General features: G+C 44.7%; 2 protein-coding genes across 3 annotated transcripts in view; one reads left to right on the forward strand and one right to left on the reverse strand.

Moving 5' to 3' along the window:
* Nucleotides 1-4546: 4546 nt before the first annotated feature.
* PHF5A (PHD finger protein 5A) lies at nucleotides 4547-11918 on the reverse strand. Of its 2 annotated transcripts, none has more exons than XM_048835152.2 (4): nucleotides 11682-11838; nucleotides 9545-9568; nucleotides 7883-8049; nucleotides 4547-5277 (listed from the first exon to the last, which is right to left on the reverse strand). In XM_048835152.2, exons 1-4 carry the CDS (start codon nucleotides 11731-11733, stop codon nucleotides 5188-5190), a joined length of 333 nt encoding a protein of 110 aa, XP_048691109.1. In that variant the 5' UTR covers nucleotides 11734-11838; the 3' UTR covers nucleotides 4547-5187. The 2 variants fall into 2 exon arrangements, with proteins under 2 accessions (XP_048691109.1, XP_074980305.1); XM_075124204.1 differs by lacking the exon at nucleotides 4547-5277 and adding an exon at nucleotides 5284-7793 and having other exon boundaries at nucleotides 11682-11918.
* Nucleotides 11919-12134: 216 nt separating this feature from the next.
* Nucleotides 12135-20846, forward strand: part of ACO2 (aconitase 2) — a 31011-nt gene continuing 22299 nt past the window's right edge. The window contains exons 1-2 of the mRNA XM_048835161.2: nucleotides 12135-12205; nucleotides 20650-20792. Coding sequence (XP_048691118.2) covers nucleotides 12170-12205; nucleotides 20650-20792 — 179 coding nt within the window. The 5' untranslated portion in view covers nucleotides 12135-12169. The remainder of the gene's footprint in view (nucleotides 12206-20649; nucleotides 20793-20846) is intronic.

A 20846-nucleotide genomic window follows, 5' to 3' on the forward strand; every position in this document is an offset into this window, starting at 1 on the left:
TTGTGGAGATGAACAGCTAGATATTGTTTTAAGGTTTTATCTAGGTCAAGTAGGCAGGGCTCACCTTAAGCACAAACAAGATAAACGATTACCTACGATTGTGGTAGCCGCTGTAGCTCATAGCCCAAGTCCCAACCTAGGGAAGAAGGCAGTGCAGAGCTTGGTAAAACTATCATCTACTAGTCGCACTACGACATACCATGTATTTACCCTTTCCAAAATGGGTTAGACCCTGAGAAGAGGCCCTGCAGTGACACTAGCAAGCATCAGCACAAGGGCCTGTTCTTCATGTAGTGAAAGAAATATTTTTCTGAAAAGTATAGTAAAATAAATACATAAAATTCTAAGAGTTCATGGTCCTGCTGCTTCCAGGTTGAAGCCAATCACCAGCTGGGGTCAGGCAGGTATATTCTCCACAACAGCACTGCACAATAAGGCACATTATAGAGGATTTGATGCATTCCTCAGACGCAGTGCTATTTACATGCATTTATAGGGTGCCAATCGCTATTGCACTGGCCCCACTTTCAATGTTTTAAACTGGGAACTGTTCTCAATTCCAAATAACAAGAACAAATACACAACAAGCTCCTGCAGGCCCCTAACTTTAAGCACTGAGAACAGGAAAAAATACAGCCAGTTGCCTACCTAAGGGTATGTCTACAATACAATAAAACACCCGCAGCTGGCTGGGGTCAGCTGATTTGAGCTTGCAGTGTAGGGTCTGAGAACCTAGGCTTCAGCCCAAGCCCAAATGTCTACACTGCAATTTTACAACCCTGGAGCCCGAGTCCCGTGAGCCCAAGTCAACTAACCCAGGCTAGTCATGGGTACTTTATTGAAATGTAGACATACCTTTAGCGCCCAGGATTCCAGAGATCACAGGCAGGAAAAAATCTGAATAAAAACATGTCTTGCAAAGTGTTCTAGATACGTCTATGTAAGATACATTTCTTGGAGGAGTAAACTCCAGAAATGTGAACCACTACTGAAAATGCCCTGCTTCCACCTTCTGCAAGCTTCACCTTCAGGACAGTTGGGTTCAGAGTGAACACAAGTAGATGATAAGTCAGAGGGACAGAGAGAGAGAGAAAGAGCATGCACCAGTCTTTTAGATCATTAACCACCAGCATCACCATTGGCAGAGAAAAGGTAATTGACTAGATTGACCAAGGGTCTGGCCCAATGACTCTGTTCACATTTTCCTTTGATCCTAAAGAATCCCCTAGAAAAGGTGGCATATTAGATTCATATGTAACCTCATTATCGGATCCTCTTAACTTGTGGAGTTACACTTATTTTTGAATCTTCCTAGAGCTTCAGACTACAAAAGACTAAAAATCCTTTTGAAATGGTTGTAATTCTTTCAGGTTAAATTGCTCTCCACAATGGCTATTGCAAAAAAATATTCATCCCCAACCCTGCTTTCATGAGGATACTCTGTGTTCGCCAGGATCTCTCTATGGATCCTTTACACTTCACCCCTTTTTCCTCTCAACCCTCTCCCTCCAGCCACCATCTCTGTAGTCAAGGAAGACTGAATGAACTCAGTCAAGAGTATCTTGAAAATCTGTTGTGGCAGTCATTGTTGGATATCACACTGCAGTAGGCATGGCTACTCATCCCCGCTCCCCCCCCCGAAAAAGATCTGGAGCATATGTGGTTTGGTTTTGTTTTTTTGGTGGTGGGAGAGGGGAGGTTGAAAATGGGTGGCCATTGGGAAAATTATGAAACCTATAATGAACAGAAATATCTCCATTACTTTTAGTTTAAGAGCAAGTCAATTAAAAGAGCACATTAAGAATTTAAACATTCCATTGCTTTGCTTCAAACAAAATCATCCTGTCAGCCATGCATCAGGAAATGAAACTGACCAGCCTAGGTTCAATATCATTAATAAAAAAGCCAATTACATTTCTGAAATTGTTTTAGTTTTAATGAGGTGTTAATAATAGCACATAAGGACTCTTAAAATATTTCTCTCTTGACTATGTCCCTTTAATTATCCAGAGGTGAATACACACACACAGAGAAAGAGAGTGGAATTTTGTCCTAAGGATCCATTTATGCGTTCTTGACCACTTGGCTATTACGACAAAGGAGAACTACTGAATCAGACACACACACAAGAGGGAAGGAATCTCCAGGTTGCCAGAACAAAGCTAGTTTTGCTAGGTTGTTTAATGCCAAGGAAGGTCAGTCAGGGTATAATTGGGCATAATTAGCACTTCCCTGCACAGGAACATTCTTTACTTTCAAGTCACATGACACTTAACTCAAAGGAAATGAGAAATTCTTTCCTGTCTTAGAAATGAAAACATTTGCTAATTTGAACATGTCAACAAAAAGTTCTCACCAAGCACCATAAAGAACAAAAACATGGCTGCTCCTATAAGTAAAATTTCAGATAGTAAGATCTGATCCCTGTAGCCAACACTCAGAGACAGAGCACAGGAATAGAATCCAGACATTTGCCAACATCCAATTTTTAAAGAAGGCAACATTTCAGGTTCAGGGCGTCAAGCAGGGGACCGAATGATTCAAGGAACTGGGGCTGGGTTTTAGAGCCATTTACCTGTCCAATGTGACCCTGTCCCATCTTATTTGTAACCAAAAGTTATAACATCTTTCTGGTAACTGATATGAAATGAGGTGACATTGTGCACGTGGAGCGGAGTGGGGGGAAAAAGAGGACTCAGGGTATGTGTCCGCATCCCAGATCACTATAACCACCTCGTTAGCACTGTGAGCAGAGAGGCTAAGTATTAAATAGGCCAGGAATTCTCCAGTTTTTTTTTTAGTGTGGACATTGTAAATACAGGGATTTTCTTGCAGAAACCTCCTCTTCCATTTACAGATGCATAGAATCCCTGTAGTAATTACAGCAATGACATATGTGGAAAGGAATACCAGACATACATATTTAGCTTCCTTTAATTCAGTTTAGCCGCATACCTCCTAGTTGTTCAACCACTATAAGACCACACTGCTCTCTGCACCAACCATCCCACTGATCAGTTTGGGAACCTCTGAATTAGGCCATTTGAGACTGAACTACTTTCTAAAGTTCTGCCAGAGGCCCCTCCAGAGCAGGGCTGCGGCACAACAGGAGGGCAGCGTGTGGGGGAAGCTTATACTGCCGGTGCCCTTGCTGAACCGGTTCTGGGCTTAAAGAAAGGACTTTGGTCTTCACAGCTGTCAAGGCAAGCACTTTCTACTCATTTAAATGAGTTTTAACGATTGTTTTTTAAAGACCCTGCAATTAACCTCACAGTTCTTATCACACAGAATCTCTCTGTTTCAGAGAGCTCGTCTTTTCTAGGGTCCGTGTCTGGCCAATTAGAAACTAATGAACACCAGACAAGTAACCACATAAAAAGACTGAATCTTCACTGCAGTGCTACCCTACTGTATCTCTCCTCTGCTTCACAAGGGCCTTATCTACACTAGCAGTTTTAGGGCAATCTCCCACCCTTGCGGTAGCAGCATAGGAGAGGCACTGGCGCTGACCGAGGCTACACACTAGTGGCAGTAGAAGTCTTCTCCCAAGTTGCCTGTGTAGACAAGGCCAAGGAGAAAAACAACCCTCTGCCTCCACTCAACCAATGGATGAGAAACATGACATAAGGCAGTTTAACTATTTCACAGCTACCAGAACATGGAGCTATATACCCAGTAATCAAAGTTCTTAAGCCATAAGCCCTTGATTCCCTACAGCAGTAGCAAGCCTGGGAGTGATGAGGAAACAGCATGCACAGCTGTATGGGGGAAAAGGAAGGGATATTCCTCGTCTCTCTATAGCGATCCCTGCCTGGATGATACTTCTAGTTATGCCAACAGGCTCAGACATGAATACTGCATCCCAAACTGCATCTTTGTTGGGACCCTAGACCACAAGTGGGAATTCTACAGTACCCCAAATCCAGTTTAGTTTCTCGCTGCCCCTCCTGCTCACAAAAGCAGCTCCTTAAAAGTTAACACCTGATTTGCAAGCTCCTAGTCAGTAGGGAAGGGGAAGGAGGTGTGTACAATGCGTACATGATCTGTATTTCCTTCCCCAGATCTGTGCTGAGCAGCTGGGAGTCCACAGCCTCTGCTGATGTTCAGCAAACAAGCAGGCTCTAGTTTTCAGTATATGGCTATTCGTCTGGAATAGAATAGCTGGTTTCCAGCTACAGCACAGAAGGCTCTAAATTCCTGCAGCAGGGATAGAGTCAAACACTTCAGGAGGTTTTTAGAAAGGGATTGGATGTTTGCATGGTGAAACAACATCCAGACACATTAGCAAAGGCAAGGGTTACACAAAGCGAGCCACACTCTGCTTCAGGACATAAAATTATCAATGACTGGGGTGAGAAAGCAAGCAGCGGTCCTTCCCCAAAGCATCTCACAGAGAGGTCAGTTTAGCCATGACAGGCCACTGTCAGAGAACAGACGGCTCATTGTTCATTTCTAGTTTGGCAACTCCTAAGTTCTTAGTGTCCCAATCACCTGACAAAAGGAAACTCCGGGAGGACTACTTGTGGGGTGAACTAGAGAGAAACCCTTCTGTTAGAAAAAGGAAAAAAACTTTATTGGTGTACATTTTGCAGAGATAGTTACAGAAAGGGCCTTCGGTTAATCAGTTGAAGAAAACATAGGGACATGTAATGGTTGTGCTCATATGAAAAGGGCATCAGCCATGAGCATGCTAGCCTCCCTGCATAACAATACATAGAGAGTTTCAGTGGGTCGGCAGTCTGAACCCATTCTTCAGACTTTGGGGGTGTGGCCAGGGGAGAAGACTTCTTAACAACGGAGAGGGAGTGCACGGAAAGGAGAACTGCAGGTGACCCCCCAATTCCAGAAAGGGGACAAGACGTGTAAAAGCAGTGCTACACCTTGATAGCAGAGCAGATCCCCTTAGAATGTAAGTGCTTGCCCACCAGGCATTTTGCAGAGCTGTGTGGCAGACACTAGCCACGCTTGAGAGAAGGCAAGAATCAGTAGCCTACTTTTGCCATCTGCAATACTCAGCTAACAGGTTCCAATCCCCAGTCAATTTTGTTTCTTCTTCCACCCCTCACACATAATTTAACTTGTAAGACTTTAGAGAAGATTAATTGGTTCTCAATAACAGTGAAGTCCAGAGATGCTTTAAGACCCTTTCCCCAACCCTGCAGCAGGCATAGCAGCACCAAGGGTGGATCACCTCTTCTTGAAGCCGTACTTCTTGCGCTCGTAAAAGAGATCCGTCTTGGAACTGCCCAGATTGACGATCTTAGGGCAGCCATCCCTCTGGAAACATACAGAGAGAAGAGGACACAGTTAGAGCTACAGCAAGCAGAACAGTCCAGTCATGTAGGCCCGAGTAGGGTATGAAGAGTGACCACTATCTTCCACTCCAAAAAACACCTCCTGGAAACACCCATGCAGGCAAACTTCCCTTCTACTCCATTGGCTCCAGCTATCAAAACTGAGGAAGTGGAGGGGAGGAGGGAAGCCTTGCTAACACTAACTAGGGCCTTCTCTTCTTTAGGGGAGCATGAAGAACAGTTTGAATAACATAATCAGTTTAATGAAAGAGATGTACAGTGCCCCAAGACTGGATCCTTCTAAGCTAGGATACACATGACTTATGGGGGCAAGGGGAACAACCTTTCCCCACACTGAGGCAAGAGGAACCAACTTCCATTAGGTGTCAACAAGTATTCCTTGTGCCCTCAGTTCCCACAGCCAAAGCAACTCCCAGATACCCCACACTTTAGACACATCAGAATAGAACTTGATTCACTGTAAAGGTCACATGGTCATTTTGCAGGTGCAGGGATACTCATAGCAAGCGTATGTGAGAAGGCCTCCATATCCCAGTCCACCAGCTGGAGGGAAAGCCAGACATGAGAAGAGCAGGTTAGGGAGAATAAATCAAGGGTGCAGCTGTGAGTTATGGGAGATGGAAAAATTTAAATACAAATAATGGGAGATGGACATGTGCACGCCAGAGAACGTTTGCCCATGGATCACTCAGCCTGGCATCTGTGCGCCTCGAGGGCAAAATCCTATTGCTGGAGTTGGCAGCTGTGCTGTGCTGAGGGGCCCAGTGGGCACTGGAACATGTGTCCCTGGTTGTTGCGTAAGCCTGAGTGGATTAGATGAGAAAGCCTTTGGGCAGATGTCATCCACTGCAGAGACCACACCCAAGCTGCGGCACCAAAACTTGCTGTTTTGAAGAGATGAGATGGGCAGGATCGCAGAGACAGAAGAGGGGAAAAAATTAAATAAGTCTCTCCTTTCCCTACCCACCACACCCACATATATGCCTACACCAACCAGCCTCTAGCTCTTGTCTTGTGGTTTCACTTTGAACCTCCTAGGTGGGGCCCTTCCAAACCTTTCCTCCCACAATTCAGAGCATCTGTGATAAACCTGGCAGCTTCATTACAGGCTTCCGTTCATTCCTCCACCCCCTCAAAAGGATTTGGCACATGCGCATACCTCTAGCCCCAAGAAAGAAACCCTCCCTGCAACCCACAGCTCTCCAGGATGACATGGCATGACCTGTAGCCCCAAATGGGGCATGAGTGGAACCAGCGTCCCCCACGAAACAGAAACCAGGCACCTTTGCCCCTTTACATGGAGGATATTCCCTCCAGCTCATTTCATCCATTTTTTGCTTTCTTGCTTCACATTCTAACGGAAATACGTTCCTCCTGACTCTGTCTGGGGCTGAATGTAGAGCATTTGGGAAAGCAAGATTAACTCATCTGACTAAACTAAGGGAGTGTTAAAGCTTCAGACACTGAGCTCTGTCTGTAGAAGCAGTAATGTGATCCTGATCATTTGTGTTCATTTAAAAAACCCTCTCAAGACACATTTCCACAGGAAATGGGTGTCCACCTTTAAATCACTTCATTCCATCTCTTTAAGTTCCACCTGCCGTTTCATTTGGAGGTGGTATTCTTCACATCCTGCTCTAACTGCGTGTAGTGCTGCTGTACATGGTTATACTGCCATATTTCACCTCAAAGGTGGCTGTGTTTCTTTGTGCAGAGATCACTCTCACTCCACTGTCATTAATCACTATAGGATCCTGCTACAGAAACATAACAGAACAGGACCACTGGAAAGAGGCCACTTCTAGGTTGGAATATGTTCGCCAACAGTACATAAAACCCCACAGCAGTGAAAAATTCATATCCAAATAAAATGGGAAAGGGAGTTTTAGGTCTGTAGAGTGCAATTACCTGAGTTGGAATTTGATCAGGACACCAGAGTCATAACACATATTCTTATAAAAACCCCCATGGGATTTTAATGGCTACAAGTGGCCCATGACTTTTGTTTTCCATCTAACCGAGAGGAAAACACCAGCAGTACTGGATGTCCTATAGCACCACGCGCACACAGGACCATTGATTCAGTGTTGACTGGAGTAGTCCCATGCTTTTGCAGCATCTGAGCATTTCTAAGCTAGTGGCCCGACCCTGATAAAGCTTAGCTTGTGAGACCTAGTAAGGTAACATCTTAAGTGATAATGCTACAGGCAATGGGTGGATGAAGTGAACCACATACGTGTGGTTTGTAAGGTATTTTCCAATCCTTTGGGATGAAAGGCACGAGAGAAATATCACAGGGCTTATTTGTAGATCTCACAGCATTTTACAAAGGTGGGTAAGCACCACTATCCCCAGATGCATGGAAGAGAGGTGAAGTGACTTCCTCGTGGTGACATAGCAAGCTACTGGCAGCATTGGTACTGGAGTTCAGGTGCGCCAAGTCACAGCTCCATGCTCATTCCACAAAACCACGGCTGCCTTTAAAGATAAGCATGACTGTTAAATAAAGACCACATCTGTTCAACAAGAGACAGAAAGACAACCTTGAGGCACTGCATCCAACTTACATCCTTCTCCTGGATGGTGCACTCCTTGCAGTAATAGGCATCAGAGACTCCTGGACCTCCGCAGATCACACAGCGCCCTTGGTACGACCCATAGTTACACTCATCACATATGCGCACAAGTGTGCAGGGTCGCACATATGAGTCACAGATCACGCATTTACCATCACCTACAAATAGAGCACAGTACTCAGCTAAAGAGTTTCCTTCTCCACCATTCCCACAGAGAGGGGATAGCTCCCTACCCAAACAACTCCCCTATACACCCTAAAATAGTGGGACTGAGCTGGGAAATTCCATCTCGCTGATATATGAAAGCCATTTTACTTCTCTGAAGTGAATGAGCAAGTAGAAGAGCCAGTATCTTTCAAAACTTCATTTTCAATTCTTTTTGCTTTGCAATCAGATGAGGGCCAATGCTCTGATCAGCCAACATTTTACAAAACTCTTCATTACATCATCCCACCACTGTGTCGTTAAAACTTTTTGACAAAATTTAGCACTTGTGAGAAGTTGCTGAACTGACAGCACCAGACAGTCTCTAACTACAGGACAGGTAGAACATGGGCAACAGCAGTGCAAGCTTCTCACACACCACTACATAAACATGAGACTGAAGTATGACCTCCAAAGGATGAAAGGGGAGGTTCAGTCTTCATTACCTATTTGATCCTTGACTTCTGAGAAGGCCAAAAAGAGGGTGAATTTGTGTAGACAGCCACAACAATTTCTGTGATGTGGAAACCTCACAAAGAATTGAGTAAAACCTAACAACTCATTTCACATAGGCCATATAGCCATCAGATGCCAGTGACAGTCTGTAGTGTCCTGGACTATACCCAAATCAATGACCTAGAGCTGAAAAGGGTATATGAAGCCTGAGTCATCTAATCCCTACCCCAACTAAAGATTCTTATCTCTGTAGCGATGAGGCTTCAACTACTTCCTATGGAATCTATTCCACCGGCCATATACTCTTAAAATGCTTCCCTAATGTCAGACTAAATTTCTCCCTCCTCTGCTCCTTTTCCCACTATTTTCTTACACAGGCCAACACCCTTATTTCATTTATACTGTGCCCATGAAAGGACTGATCATACCCTCTCATTCTCCCACGTTGCCTCTTTTATAGTAGAAGAATGTATTTAGTTCTGTGTCTCTTCACATGTCCTAGTTTCAGATAATTTTTGCTGTGTATTTCCCACACTCAGGATTATGACTTGAGCCTTTATCAAATTGTGCAATAGGCATTTTTGGAAAATGGATTTTTTCCTCTTTTAAATTACCAAGTTATCTTTTTCCAATACAAGTGGATCATGATGAACTGATCAGTACAAACCCAGTTCCCTAAACTCTGGCCACAAACCTGTTTTTTTATCCACAGGTAGGACCCTCTCCCTGTACCTTTTCCATGAGACATACCGTAATACTCTGTGCTTGTATGGCATCTTCCACAGAAGCCTCTCAAAGTGCTTTCCACATATTCATCAACTTAACCTCACAACACCCACATGGGTTTTCCCATTTCAAAGAGTGATTTGTCCAAGCTTACACAAAAAAAATCAGTGGCACAACTGGAAACAAAATCCAGGCTAAATCCCAGCTGTGTACTCTAACCACATGACAATGCTCTCACAAAACACCCCATGCAGATATTATACTTACATTTTTCACACAGTCTTCCAATAGCTACAATAAGTAAAGCAGAAAAAAGAATTATTTTTGACAGAGAGACTTTTGGTTTAAATAAAACTTTTGTTTTAAATAGGTGACCTCCAATTTAAAAATGAATTAATGTTTTTTTTTTAAATCTGTTTAAAATCTAAACTAATTTAACAAAATACAACGGCAGCCTTAACATAGCAAATACATACATTTTAATAGTAAACAGTAAGCATCCTTCTGGACATACATTTGCCAAGACCAGAGTTTAGAGTTTAGTGTTTCCCATGCAGCATTCAATGGCACCACTCACACTTCCAGCACAGTGCTGCCATTCACTACGCTGCTTCAGGTATTAGCAACAGCAAGGAAATAACAGAGCCCTATACACAGGCCATGGCAGAAATTTTCCATTGCATTAGTGGGAGCTGGATGAGGTTTTGAGAGAGGAAATTATTTTCAAATATTTTGTTTAAGTCTATGTTTGGTTCTGAAGGCTACTAGCATATTCAGGTTATGTTCAGGATGTTATTTGAATTAACTGAAAAAAGTATTACCATTTGTCTATAAGATTTCAAAACAATATTAAATAAATAATACCGTAGATGAATGTATGCAGTATTCTTGTAACAGTATCCATGTTGGTCCCAGGATATTAGAGAGACAAGGTGGGTGAGGTAATGTCTTTTACTGGACCAACTTCTGTTGGTGAGAGCTCTTCTCCTTAAGCGGAGCTCTGAAGCTCAAAAGCTTCTCTCTCTAACCAACAGAATTTGGTCCAAAAAAAGATCTCTCACTCACTTTGTCTCACTAATAGATGACTACGGTAAGTATCAAGCTATAGAGAGTTGTAATGTCCCAGTGACCACCACAGCAAAGACTCAGTCACCAGTGAACAGATAGATACCCACCAGGCTGGAAGAGTAGGTCTCAGCTAGAGTTAGGTCTCTCACCATAAAGGTACAGTTCTACTCTGAAAAGTGATTCTCTGAAAACAGCACCCAGGTTTCCATGTTTCCCTTGTCTCAATGAGAACAATTCAAATTTGCACTTGCAAGCAAATTATTTTTTTTCTGAGCCAGTCAGCTTTGGATCCAAGAATCAAGCTAGTCTCTTTGTCTCTCATGCCCCATCACCACTATATAGATTTAGCAAACCAACTTCTGTCCTCAGTTACATCTACCGCACAGTTAACTGAGGGCAGAACTTGGCCCTACAATTGGAAAGAAATCAGCAGTTGTCATAATGAGAAAACCAAAATACTCTCCCACTTGTTCTCTTGGCTGTTTTGGCACTGCCAGGATAATAGGAGTAAAAAGCAAAGATATTTGGTCACTAAAGTGAGCAACTATGACTGCTTAAGCATACAAACTAGTCTGTTGAGTACGTAACTGAGGTGCAATTAAAAGTATTTAAAACCAAACAGGGCAGTTTAAACTCCATCTGGCCACTTAAGAGGCAGCAAATGTAAAAAGCAATCTACAAAGACAGAATTACAATAATAGACCCTTATGTTCTTTGTAGGTCACAAGTTGGCAGCCACACACAGCAAGGTGTTAGGTTATATGGGAACACAGCATGCATGCAGGAGCACACAGGTGAGGCACAAGGCCAAGAGCCCTGGGCTACCCGGAGAAGGGCAGGTGACTGGGGTAAATGGGAGGACAAGGCTATTTCTGAAAAGTGTTTTGGATGCGTTTTTGTGGCAGCCACCCCAACGTTAGTAACAACCCCCAGCACGGACAGGGCACCTCCCAGGCGGAAAGCACTTCATAAAGCGGGGAGGGGAGCAAAAAACATTCCTCCCAGGCTTACACAGCCAGTCTGTCGCAGAGCCAGAAACAGGACTTGGGTCCCTCTGACTCCCAAACCCATCTTGGTACCACACTGCCAACGTGCCCCTCCCCCCGCATGGGTGCCCCTCCCACTCCCAACTGGTGCCCCGGGCCCCTCTCCCCGGCACTGGTGCCCCGCGCTGCTCACGTGCCCGCCCGCCAAAGTGCCCCTCCCCCCCTGCTGGGATAGGGTGCGTGGGGCGCTCCGCCCCTCCCCACGCGGGGGCCGCGGTGACCCTGGACAGTCTTGGGATCCCCCGCCCCACGGACGCGGCAGAGCGGGAACCAGGGCATCCGGGTCTCACCCACTCCCGCCTGCTTGCGGCAGAAGATCAAGTCCGGATGATGTTTGGCCATTTCTCACCACCGCACGAGTCGTGTCGAGCGGGCGACGTTGAGCCCTTTCACCCTTGACCTCTCACCCCCAGGTCCTGGCAGGGTCCACGTGATCTTCTCCCACAAAGCTGCCAGAGCTTCCCAATGACAAACGCTAAATCACTGCACAGCCTCGTCCATAAAGCACCCATCAACCACGACTTGCTCCCCCGAGCCCGCCCCAGAGTCCTCTCTGTTAGGCCGGATTTCGTGTCCTCACTGCTTAGGATACTTTCCTTCCAGGACCTGCAAACCCCACCCACTCTCCTTCTCTACGCTCAGTCGGTCGCCGAAGTCCCGCCCTCTCCAGGGCTTGGCCCCGCCTTTTCGCCATAGAGGCCACGCCCACTTTATGAAACTGTTTAAAGGCGGCGCGTGACGTAATTGGAATGCGACATCATCTTTGTCAGTGAACAAAATGGCGCCGTACTGTGTCCTGGCGACTCGCCTGCAGGTGACAGCGCTTCGCGGCGAGCGGGGTGCGGCGGTGGCGAGCCGGCTGCTGTTGGGCGGCCTGTGGCGGTGGGGACCCGAGTGCAGCTGGGAGGCTTGGGGTGTCGGTTTGAGGCTGGGCCGTCCTCGTTCTCCCTGTAGGTCAGCGTGTCCCTCGCGCCTGCCCAGGCCCTGTTTCCATAGTGACTGGGGAGCGGGGTCCCCGTAGGGTGGGGGCAGCCCCAGGCTCCGCTGTCTAGAGCTGACACCCCGGCTAAGCTCCCTCCGCACGGCCGGGGGGCGCCGGGCGGTGGCGTCTGCTCAAGGTGAGGACAAGGTGAACGGCGAGGTGGGGCCCAGAGGGAACAGGAGTCGGGCCGAGCCCCTCGGGGGCTGACCGCAGAGCTCGCAAACCTGCTGCTAGCGAGCCAGGTCCTGTCTGTGCTGGCCTCAGTTCTCCCCTCCCTGGGAGAACCGGGCCGGGTGCTCTGCAGTCTGTGTGTCAAATTTAAACTTCCCGCCTGTGACTAAACCAACTTCAGCCCCCCCCCCCCCCCCCGCATCCTAACTAGGGCTCCACTCTGGCCTGGGCCTCTGGGGATGCCATGAGGAGGTTATTTGTGCTGCAGTCTGTGCCAAGAGCTGGTGGGTGGGTGCCACTGTGCACCTGCATTGACTTGTTAGAAATAAAAGTGATCATGTTTTTTTCTCAGGTTAAGTTTTGTTGCTTTGTTTCTCCCATTTTGTGAGATACATCAATAAAAGTTGTATTTTATTTCACTGTATATGTAAACCAACTCTAGTGGACTCTACCTCTTGACACTTCTGTTTACCAGTTCTCAAAAATCACCAGTTGCCACTGGAGTATTAGCATACAAGACTTTGAGTGGAAAATGCGTATGTGCATGCTTAGGTCTAAATACAGTAATTACAGGGGGTCTGCAATGAGACATAGTGAGGAGAGAAAGAGATCCACCTTCCCATCCAAGTTCTAGCCAACTAGAACTTGAATAAATTTACACTCTTTAGAAGAGATGCCCCATCTGTAATGATCTCTAAAACTCATACGGACTTGCAACATAACTTCAGCACAGTCTGATTCTTGTACTTCAGGCATATTTTTGTGTCTAAATCTGTACTTGAAGAACTCTAGAGGTTCTCATTATTAAGTTGCGGACATGTATATGGGTATAGCTTTCTCTTTTAAAAGGAAAATGTTCATGGAAAATCATGCTCCTCGTTTAAAGCATGGAACTGGGAGTCAGGAGATCTAAATTATGTTCCCAGCTTTGCCATAGACTTTATCTATGACATTCCCTAACATTTTTTTACTACTTTGCTTCAGTTTCCTAATCTGTAAAATAGTATTAACTTACCCATAGTATTTCTCAAGTGTGGTGTCATCTTAATTCACTATATATTTGTAAGTGTTTAATCTTCGGTGGAGGTACTGTAGAAGAGTATATTAATTTTATGCTTAAAATGTAAAGGGTCTTAGCTGCAATTTAATTTATAATATATCAAATTATTTGAAATGTTGCTTCAGTAACCTTTGTAACCTTTTTTAACTGCAATAACTAATTTAACTGATTAAAATGCTTCTATGGACATGACTACTTCCATAAAACTGGAAGAATTGCTCTTACTGTAGAAAATAGGGCAGCACAAAAATAAGGAACTGATCCATCATGTGAGAACAAGGAGTCAACTGATGGAATGAATGGCAGGTCAGTTTAGAAGAAATACAAGGAAATACTTAGCACATAATGTATTGGATCTGTGGAATTCACTATTTCCCAGAGGCTATCTAGTCTGATGCTTAAACTAGATTTCTTTAAAAAGGCTGAATAGTTATAATGAATATGAATTATACTAACAAATCTAAAGGTAATCAGTAAGGCTACGATTTAGTCGGCTATTTTTAGTAATAGTCATGTACGGGTCACAGGCAGTAAATAAAAATTCACTGCCCGTGACCTGTCCATGACTTATACTATAAATACCCCTGACTAAATATTAAGGGGGTCACTGCTGGGGGTGTGTTCCAGGGGTGGCGGTGGCTGCTGCTTCTGGGGAGGGCATCCCAGGGAGGCTGCTGCTGTGGGGGTGTGGCCAGCTATGGCACCAACAGCCAGGGGCCACTGGCAGCGGCTGCACTGGCCACTCAGGGAAGCAGCTACTCCCGTCGCCCCTCAGGCGGTCCCTGGTGCTAGCTGCCTGGGTGTGCCTGAGCAGCAGCTGACTGCAGGCCCCGCCAGCGGCTGGCCAATGTGGCTGTCCTTGGGGTCACCTGAGCAGCTGGCCTCGTAGTTGGCTACGCTGGCCCCTGCAGAAGTCACAGAGGTCACAGAAAGTCATGGAATCTGTGACTTCTACGACCTCTGTGACACACATGGAGCCCTAGTAATCAGATATGCTTCTGGTTAAGCACTGTCGGTGACCAGAAGGAATTTTTGCATATGTATATATAGCATTACACAGACAGTGAAGGACGTATATAAGTATCACTTCACCAACCTCAGCAGCACCAAAATATCTGCCACGTTAGAACAGCATATGGCAATTCTGTACAACAATTTTAGGATGAAGTAAAGAATTGAAACTGCAAGGGGGAACTCTATTTGCCAGAGCTAAACTAGAGTGGAAATTGCACTGTGCTCCTGAGGTCTGGACAAAGTGAGTCCTGATGCTCTAAAGTTTAGAGTCTAAACATTAAATACATGAGAGGAGAAGACTCAGCAAACCATTTGGGGGCCCATTCCCCACAAGTTTTGAGAAATGTCTACATGGGGATGTTATTTGTGAATAAGGTAGGGTGTGAATCCAAAGTTCTGTAGCTATCCCAGAATAATGCCATGTGTACATAGAGTATGTCTATGCTACTGCAGCACAGCTATGTTGCTGTAGTGTAGATGCTTCCTACATAGACAAAGGGTTTTTTTCAGTCCATGTAGTTAATTCATCTCTCTTAGAGGCAGTAGATGGGTTGATGGAAGAACTCTTTGATAGACCTGGCTGCATCTTCCTTGGGTGCTAGGTCTACATCACTACGTTGCATAGAGTGCACCGTCTTTTACAGGCCTAAGTGATCTAGGTAGGTCAGCCTAAGTTTTAGGTGTTGGCCAGGTTTTATCCCAGTCAATTTTCCCATGCAAATAAGCTCTTAAACTCTTCAGGTATTAGCAAGCCTACTATTTTGGGTAACTGCGGTGAAGCCTCCTAAAGTTCCCAGGGTTTGGGTTTAGGGACCATTGGTTACCCCCTCCTAAGGCTGTTGGGTGTATGATTTCAAGGGAGACCTTCCCTGATCACTAGATAAAGCTGCTCAATTCTTATCAGGAGGAGGGGTGGGAAGGTATGTGATAAAATGCACCCCTGTATTCATACCCTACATGCTATTGTAATAATCTTTGTGTACAAAATATGCCTTGTAAAGTATCATTTAAAAACTAGTAACTTGCTGGTCAATAATATCATGATAAAATGTCTGTAGCAACGTTATATGAAAAGTTATAAATATAAACTGAAATAATGACTGAAGTGTGTTTACCAGACAAGTCTGGGGAGTGGGTAAACCTGTTTCTCAAAGACAAAGGACAAGTTTCAGAGGAACAGCCGTGTTAGTCTGTATTCGCAAAAAGAAAAGGAGTACTTGTGGCACCTTAGAGACTAACCAATTTATTTGAGCATGAGCTTTCGTGAGCCAACCCTAACCCAGTGTCATCAAAGCTGATAGGCCATCACCTATCAAGTGGTCATTCTTTGGCAAGCAAAAGGGGCAGGAACAGACAGACTGGCATTTTAGCTAACTACAGCATGAGACCTCTCTTCACCCCCCCCCCCCCCCCCCAAGACTTCATGTCTCCTTGCATTAGCTGGAAAGAACTTTTATCTAGGTGTCACTCTCTGGAAAATGCATTTCAAAGGGTAACTGAACAATACAAGTGAGGGGCAAAACACCCCCAAGTTCTTTCCCTGTCCATTTCTCTGTTCACCTAAGAAGACAAAAGAAACAGCTGTTGGACTTTGGGAGCAGATTCTAGCCTGAAGAATGTGGTCAGCTATGTTCTGGAAACATGTGATAAGAGACCTTACTTTGAACCAAGTCTAGTGTAAGTTTAGAAAGCATTTTATCTTGTAAACATTTCCAAGTAAAATGCCTCATTACTTCTACTCACTTAAAATCTCTCTCTTTGTAGTTAAATAAAATTTTTTTTACTTTAATTAAAACTAATCCAGTGTTTGTGAATTGTTTTTGATAACTCCATTTAAGGTAGCAGACTGTTGTGTGCTGATCCCCTTAGAGGGGCAATACACCTAATATATCTGGACTGTTCAGGAGGGGGCTGGACAGTGCAGAATACACATTTTGGGTGGAAAATCCAGGACTGGAAGTATTGGGGTCACCCTACAAGTTGTAACCAAGGTGTCTGGAAGTCAGAGTGTGGCTGGTGTTTGCTGACAGGCTGCTGTGCTAGTCCGGCTGCTCTGAGCACTGTGGTTATACACAGATGCTCAGGGTGTGACCTGCATGCTGTTTGGCTGCTTATAAAGAGCCAAGGTTGGGAGCTAAAGCAGCAAAGTGTTGTGAGCACCCAGGTTGCAGGGCAGTGGTGACACAGCCCCTCTCTGGTCTAGATTGCACCTTGGAATGTCAAAGGTAGCTCAAGGCGGGAGTGGGGTTGGAAGCTGTCAGGGCACTGAAGGACATGCTAAGGGTCAGGGAAGGTCACAAGCCCTCAAGATGGGGCTCAGAAGCCTCAAAGTCCCACCAGAGTGTGAAGGTGGGAGTGGGGCCCTATATAAACTTCCAAAGGCTTATTGGAGGAGGAGGAGGTGGGCCACGAGCCTTGAGGGGGGCACATTAGGTTTTAGCAGGACCCGTGAGCTTCTGACGGGTTGGGGTCTTTGAGGCTTGCAGGAGGTGAAGGCTGTCAGGCTGAAGAGCGTACAAAGGCTGGGTGAGGTGTTTTTTTCCTCTGTGTGAAAGACCCACCTAAACAGGAAACTGATAGTGAATTGGACAACAAGTTGTGTATAAAGTAAGCAAATAGGAGAGAAAACCACTGCTAGATTAGAGAAATATTCATCTTAGGTGTTGCTTGTTAGAAGCGTATAGTCCAGAAGATAAGGATGTGTGTACTCGTCCCTACTGTGTCATTGCATAACCTCGGGCAAGTCACTTAACCTGTGCCTCAGTTCCCCCGCTTCTAAGGTGAGCTGTCACCATTTTATTAAATCACTCTTTTGAGTTTATTAATTGTTAATTGTTGTAACAGTAGTAGGGAGAAACTTTCGGAGAAGTGAATTTAAAATCAGCACTGTCACGTTAATCATCTTCATCTGTGGAAAAGATGAAATAGTTCACATTTCTCTTCTTGGGTATGTCTCTTGTCTTTACTAAAACCTAAGGTTACATCTACACTAGGGGCTTTTGCCAGCATTGTTGTGTTGATTAAGGATGTGAAGAGTTCTGAATCCATGACCAGCCCAGCTCTGATGGCAAAAGCCCCCAGTGCAGATGCAGTTGTGGTAGCAAAACACCAATTTTACTTGGTATAGCTTGTTTTGCTTAGGGATGGGAGTGGAATAAACTATACCAACAAAGCTGTGCTTGTCAGTATTTACTGCATCCACACTACGATTGCTTTGCTGATATAGGCATTCCAGCATACTATACAGTGTTCTGAGTGTAGAAATGGCCCACATGGAAGTGGCTTAGAAGCCTGTTCTCCCTTGTCTTACTGGCACCTTCCCCAGGCTGGAATACTTTCATCTCTGAAATGTTTCCATTTCTCTCCTCCCCACTGGTGAGTCTAAGAGGTTGTGGCAGGCTTCAAGTAAGGCTTTACTGCCTAGTATTGATGGCCTTAGTTACCATCCAAATATTTATACCTTCCCTAGGACTCTTTGCCGTTAATTTAGTGTAAGATCCTACTGAAGCAAAAACTTAAATGGTTTCTTTTACTTCCAAGCTTTTAGGATTCATACTGAGACAGTCTTGACCCTTTCCCAAAACCTGAGGGCAGGGGAGCCCTGCTTCAGATTTTGTTCATACCAAAGTCTGCACTCAAACAGAAAGAGCAGACTGTTGTGGAGACGTTACCATTGTTTTAATTTCCAGGCGTAATCTGCTTAGGAAGTGTTCTTTGGTCTGTTACCAGTTCACGGTGTAAAAATGACGGCTGTTACTGTAGTTCCACTGTTGACAATTCCTTATGTAGACAGTGAGCTAAATGGATTAAAATGCCTAATGTAGACCCATTCCACCAATACAAAGCAGAGCTTTTGCGGGTGGAGTTTACTCAACAAAGCACCTCCACACCAATCTGTAACTTGTCTTATTCTTCCTTGTACCTATTAGTCCCAATTCTCCTTGATCCATCACCTACTGTCATGGGTTGAAGTGGAGCCTTGACATAAGTTACAGGAGGGTAGGAGGAGATTTTGTTTTTTTTTTCCCTCTCAGGCCCTGTTACCAACTCATAGGGCCTTTTCAAGTTCTTGTTTGTGGTGTCCCACGGAGGGCAAGGGTCCCATAACCAAATTAATCGTCACAAGTTGCATGAGAATGAAGATGAGTTAAACTAATTAAGACTTCAGAGAAGAGTTCTTGGGCCGAAGTCCAGAAACAGGGGTGGAGACAGTGAATACGGTGAGAGTTCTTGCAGTATATAGTAAAATGCCTTTACTAATTTGGGCTTGGAAAGTGATAGTGGAATCTTTGAGGTTTATCCTTCCTCTACAGCATGAGGCTTTCACAATAAGGTGGATATACCTTGGGTGCAGACAAGTCAGTAACACAAAAGTGAGCTTGAACTGGGCTGAAGGAGTTGGGGGAAGTCACGTGGCTGATCAAAGATCAGCATGTACACTTTGAACAATGAGTTAGCAGGGATCTTAGGATACATCTACGCTACCCGCCGGATCAGTGGGCAGTGATCGATCTATTGGGGATCGATTTATCACATCTAGTGTAGACGCGATAAATTGATCCCCAATCACTCTGCCGTCGGCTCCTATACTCCACCACGGCAAGCGGAGTTAACAGGGGAGTGGCAGCAGCTGACCCCACGCCGTAAGGACGCAAGTAAGTCAATCTAAGATACGTCGACTTCAGCTGTGCTATTTTTGTAGCTGAAGTTGTGTATCTGAGGTCAATCCCCCCCCGTCCCCCCTGCCATTTCTCCCCAGTGTAGACCAGGCCTAAGTTAGTGGTACAGTGAAATGTTTCACCTCTAGTACTTGAGCTTTGGTCTGTGGTTGAATCTTAAACCACATCCACCAAAATGTGGTGAATTATTAACCAAAAAAGAAGAGTTGGAGCTGATTCATTTTAATGAATAGCTCTGTGATTGCACCTTTAGAAGTAGTGTTCTCATTTGTACCGTTTATAGTGTTTCCTAACTGGCATGTGCTTTAACGATCTGAGACACTTATTTTTTGTATTACAGTAGTTCCTAGAAGCTTTGATTGGGATCCCCTCCCCCACCAAATGGCAAAACTGATAGTACAGATGTTTTTTAATAAAAGGACAAATTTAGGTTGTTGGTAGTGCTGCTATTACAAAACTGACTATGCATCCGATTTAAATGTCAATCCCAATCTTCCTAGATTTCTCGAACCTTTTTCATACATCTGATATTGAGAGGGCAATATAAATAAGATTCAGAGCATCCAAATATTGTCATGATCTTACCTCATTAACTCACAATTCTTTAGTCAATATTTCAGAGGCTGGTGTCAAGATTATTTTGTGAAGAACACACCAGAGAAGAAAAAAACAAGGTGGTGGGGTGGGATTTGGAGTTCTCTGCCCCTCACCGAAAAAGTCTACTAACGAATGAATAATTAAGGATAAAGGGGAATGCCAGGAGTAAGATTAAATGCTCAGATATTACAATGATGAGGGTTTATTACAGCTTCAGCCCTTGCTGTTGTCTCCTCTTTACGTGATACCAATGCTGGTGAAAGTTGCCAGATTTCTAGTTCTGACAACAGGTGCCTAAATTTGGATACCCAATTCCCATTAATTGTCATGTAAATTGGACATCCATATTCCTTATGCAGCTTTGAAAAGCTCAGCCAATGGCCATCTAATCATGAGTAAGGTTAAGATTTTGTCATGGTTATTTTTAGTAAAAGTCAGGGACAGGGCACAGGCAATAAACAAAAATTCACGAAGCCTGCGACCTGTCCCTGACTTTTACTAAAATAACTGTGACAAAATGGGTCTGACGGGGGGGATGGGAGCCCAAACGCTGCCGTGGGGGTGGGGGGCACATTTGGACATGCTAGGTCTTTATTTTCTAAAACTGTTTAATCCATTTGTTGCTCATCTCTTAGAATTAGGGTCCTAGAAATCGGAGCTGGAAAACACGCGTTGTTACCGTTTTTTGTGGGCAATCACTTTGCTGCAGATGTTTGATAGATAACTAATATAATCTTTGTCTCTTCCTTTTTCAGCAAGTCCTGAGTAAAGGGGTACGAAGGTACCATGTAGCTCCCGTCCTGTGCCAGAGGGCCAAGGTGGCCATGAGCCACTTTGAGCCTAATGAATACATAAATTATGAAATGCTTGAGAAAAACATCAATATCGTCCATAAAAGGTAAGAGTGAGAGGTTGTTTGGAGAACCTACCACCGCAATGAGGGAAGGAAAGG

This window comes from Caretta caretta, chromosome 1, assembly GCF_965140235.1.
Source record: "Caretta caretta isolate rCarCar2 chromosome 1, rCarCar1.hap1, whole genome shotgun sequence".
Classification (NCBI taxonomy): Eukaryota; Metazoa; Chordata; order Testudines; family Cheloniidae; genus Caretta; species Caretta caretta.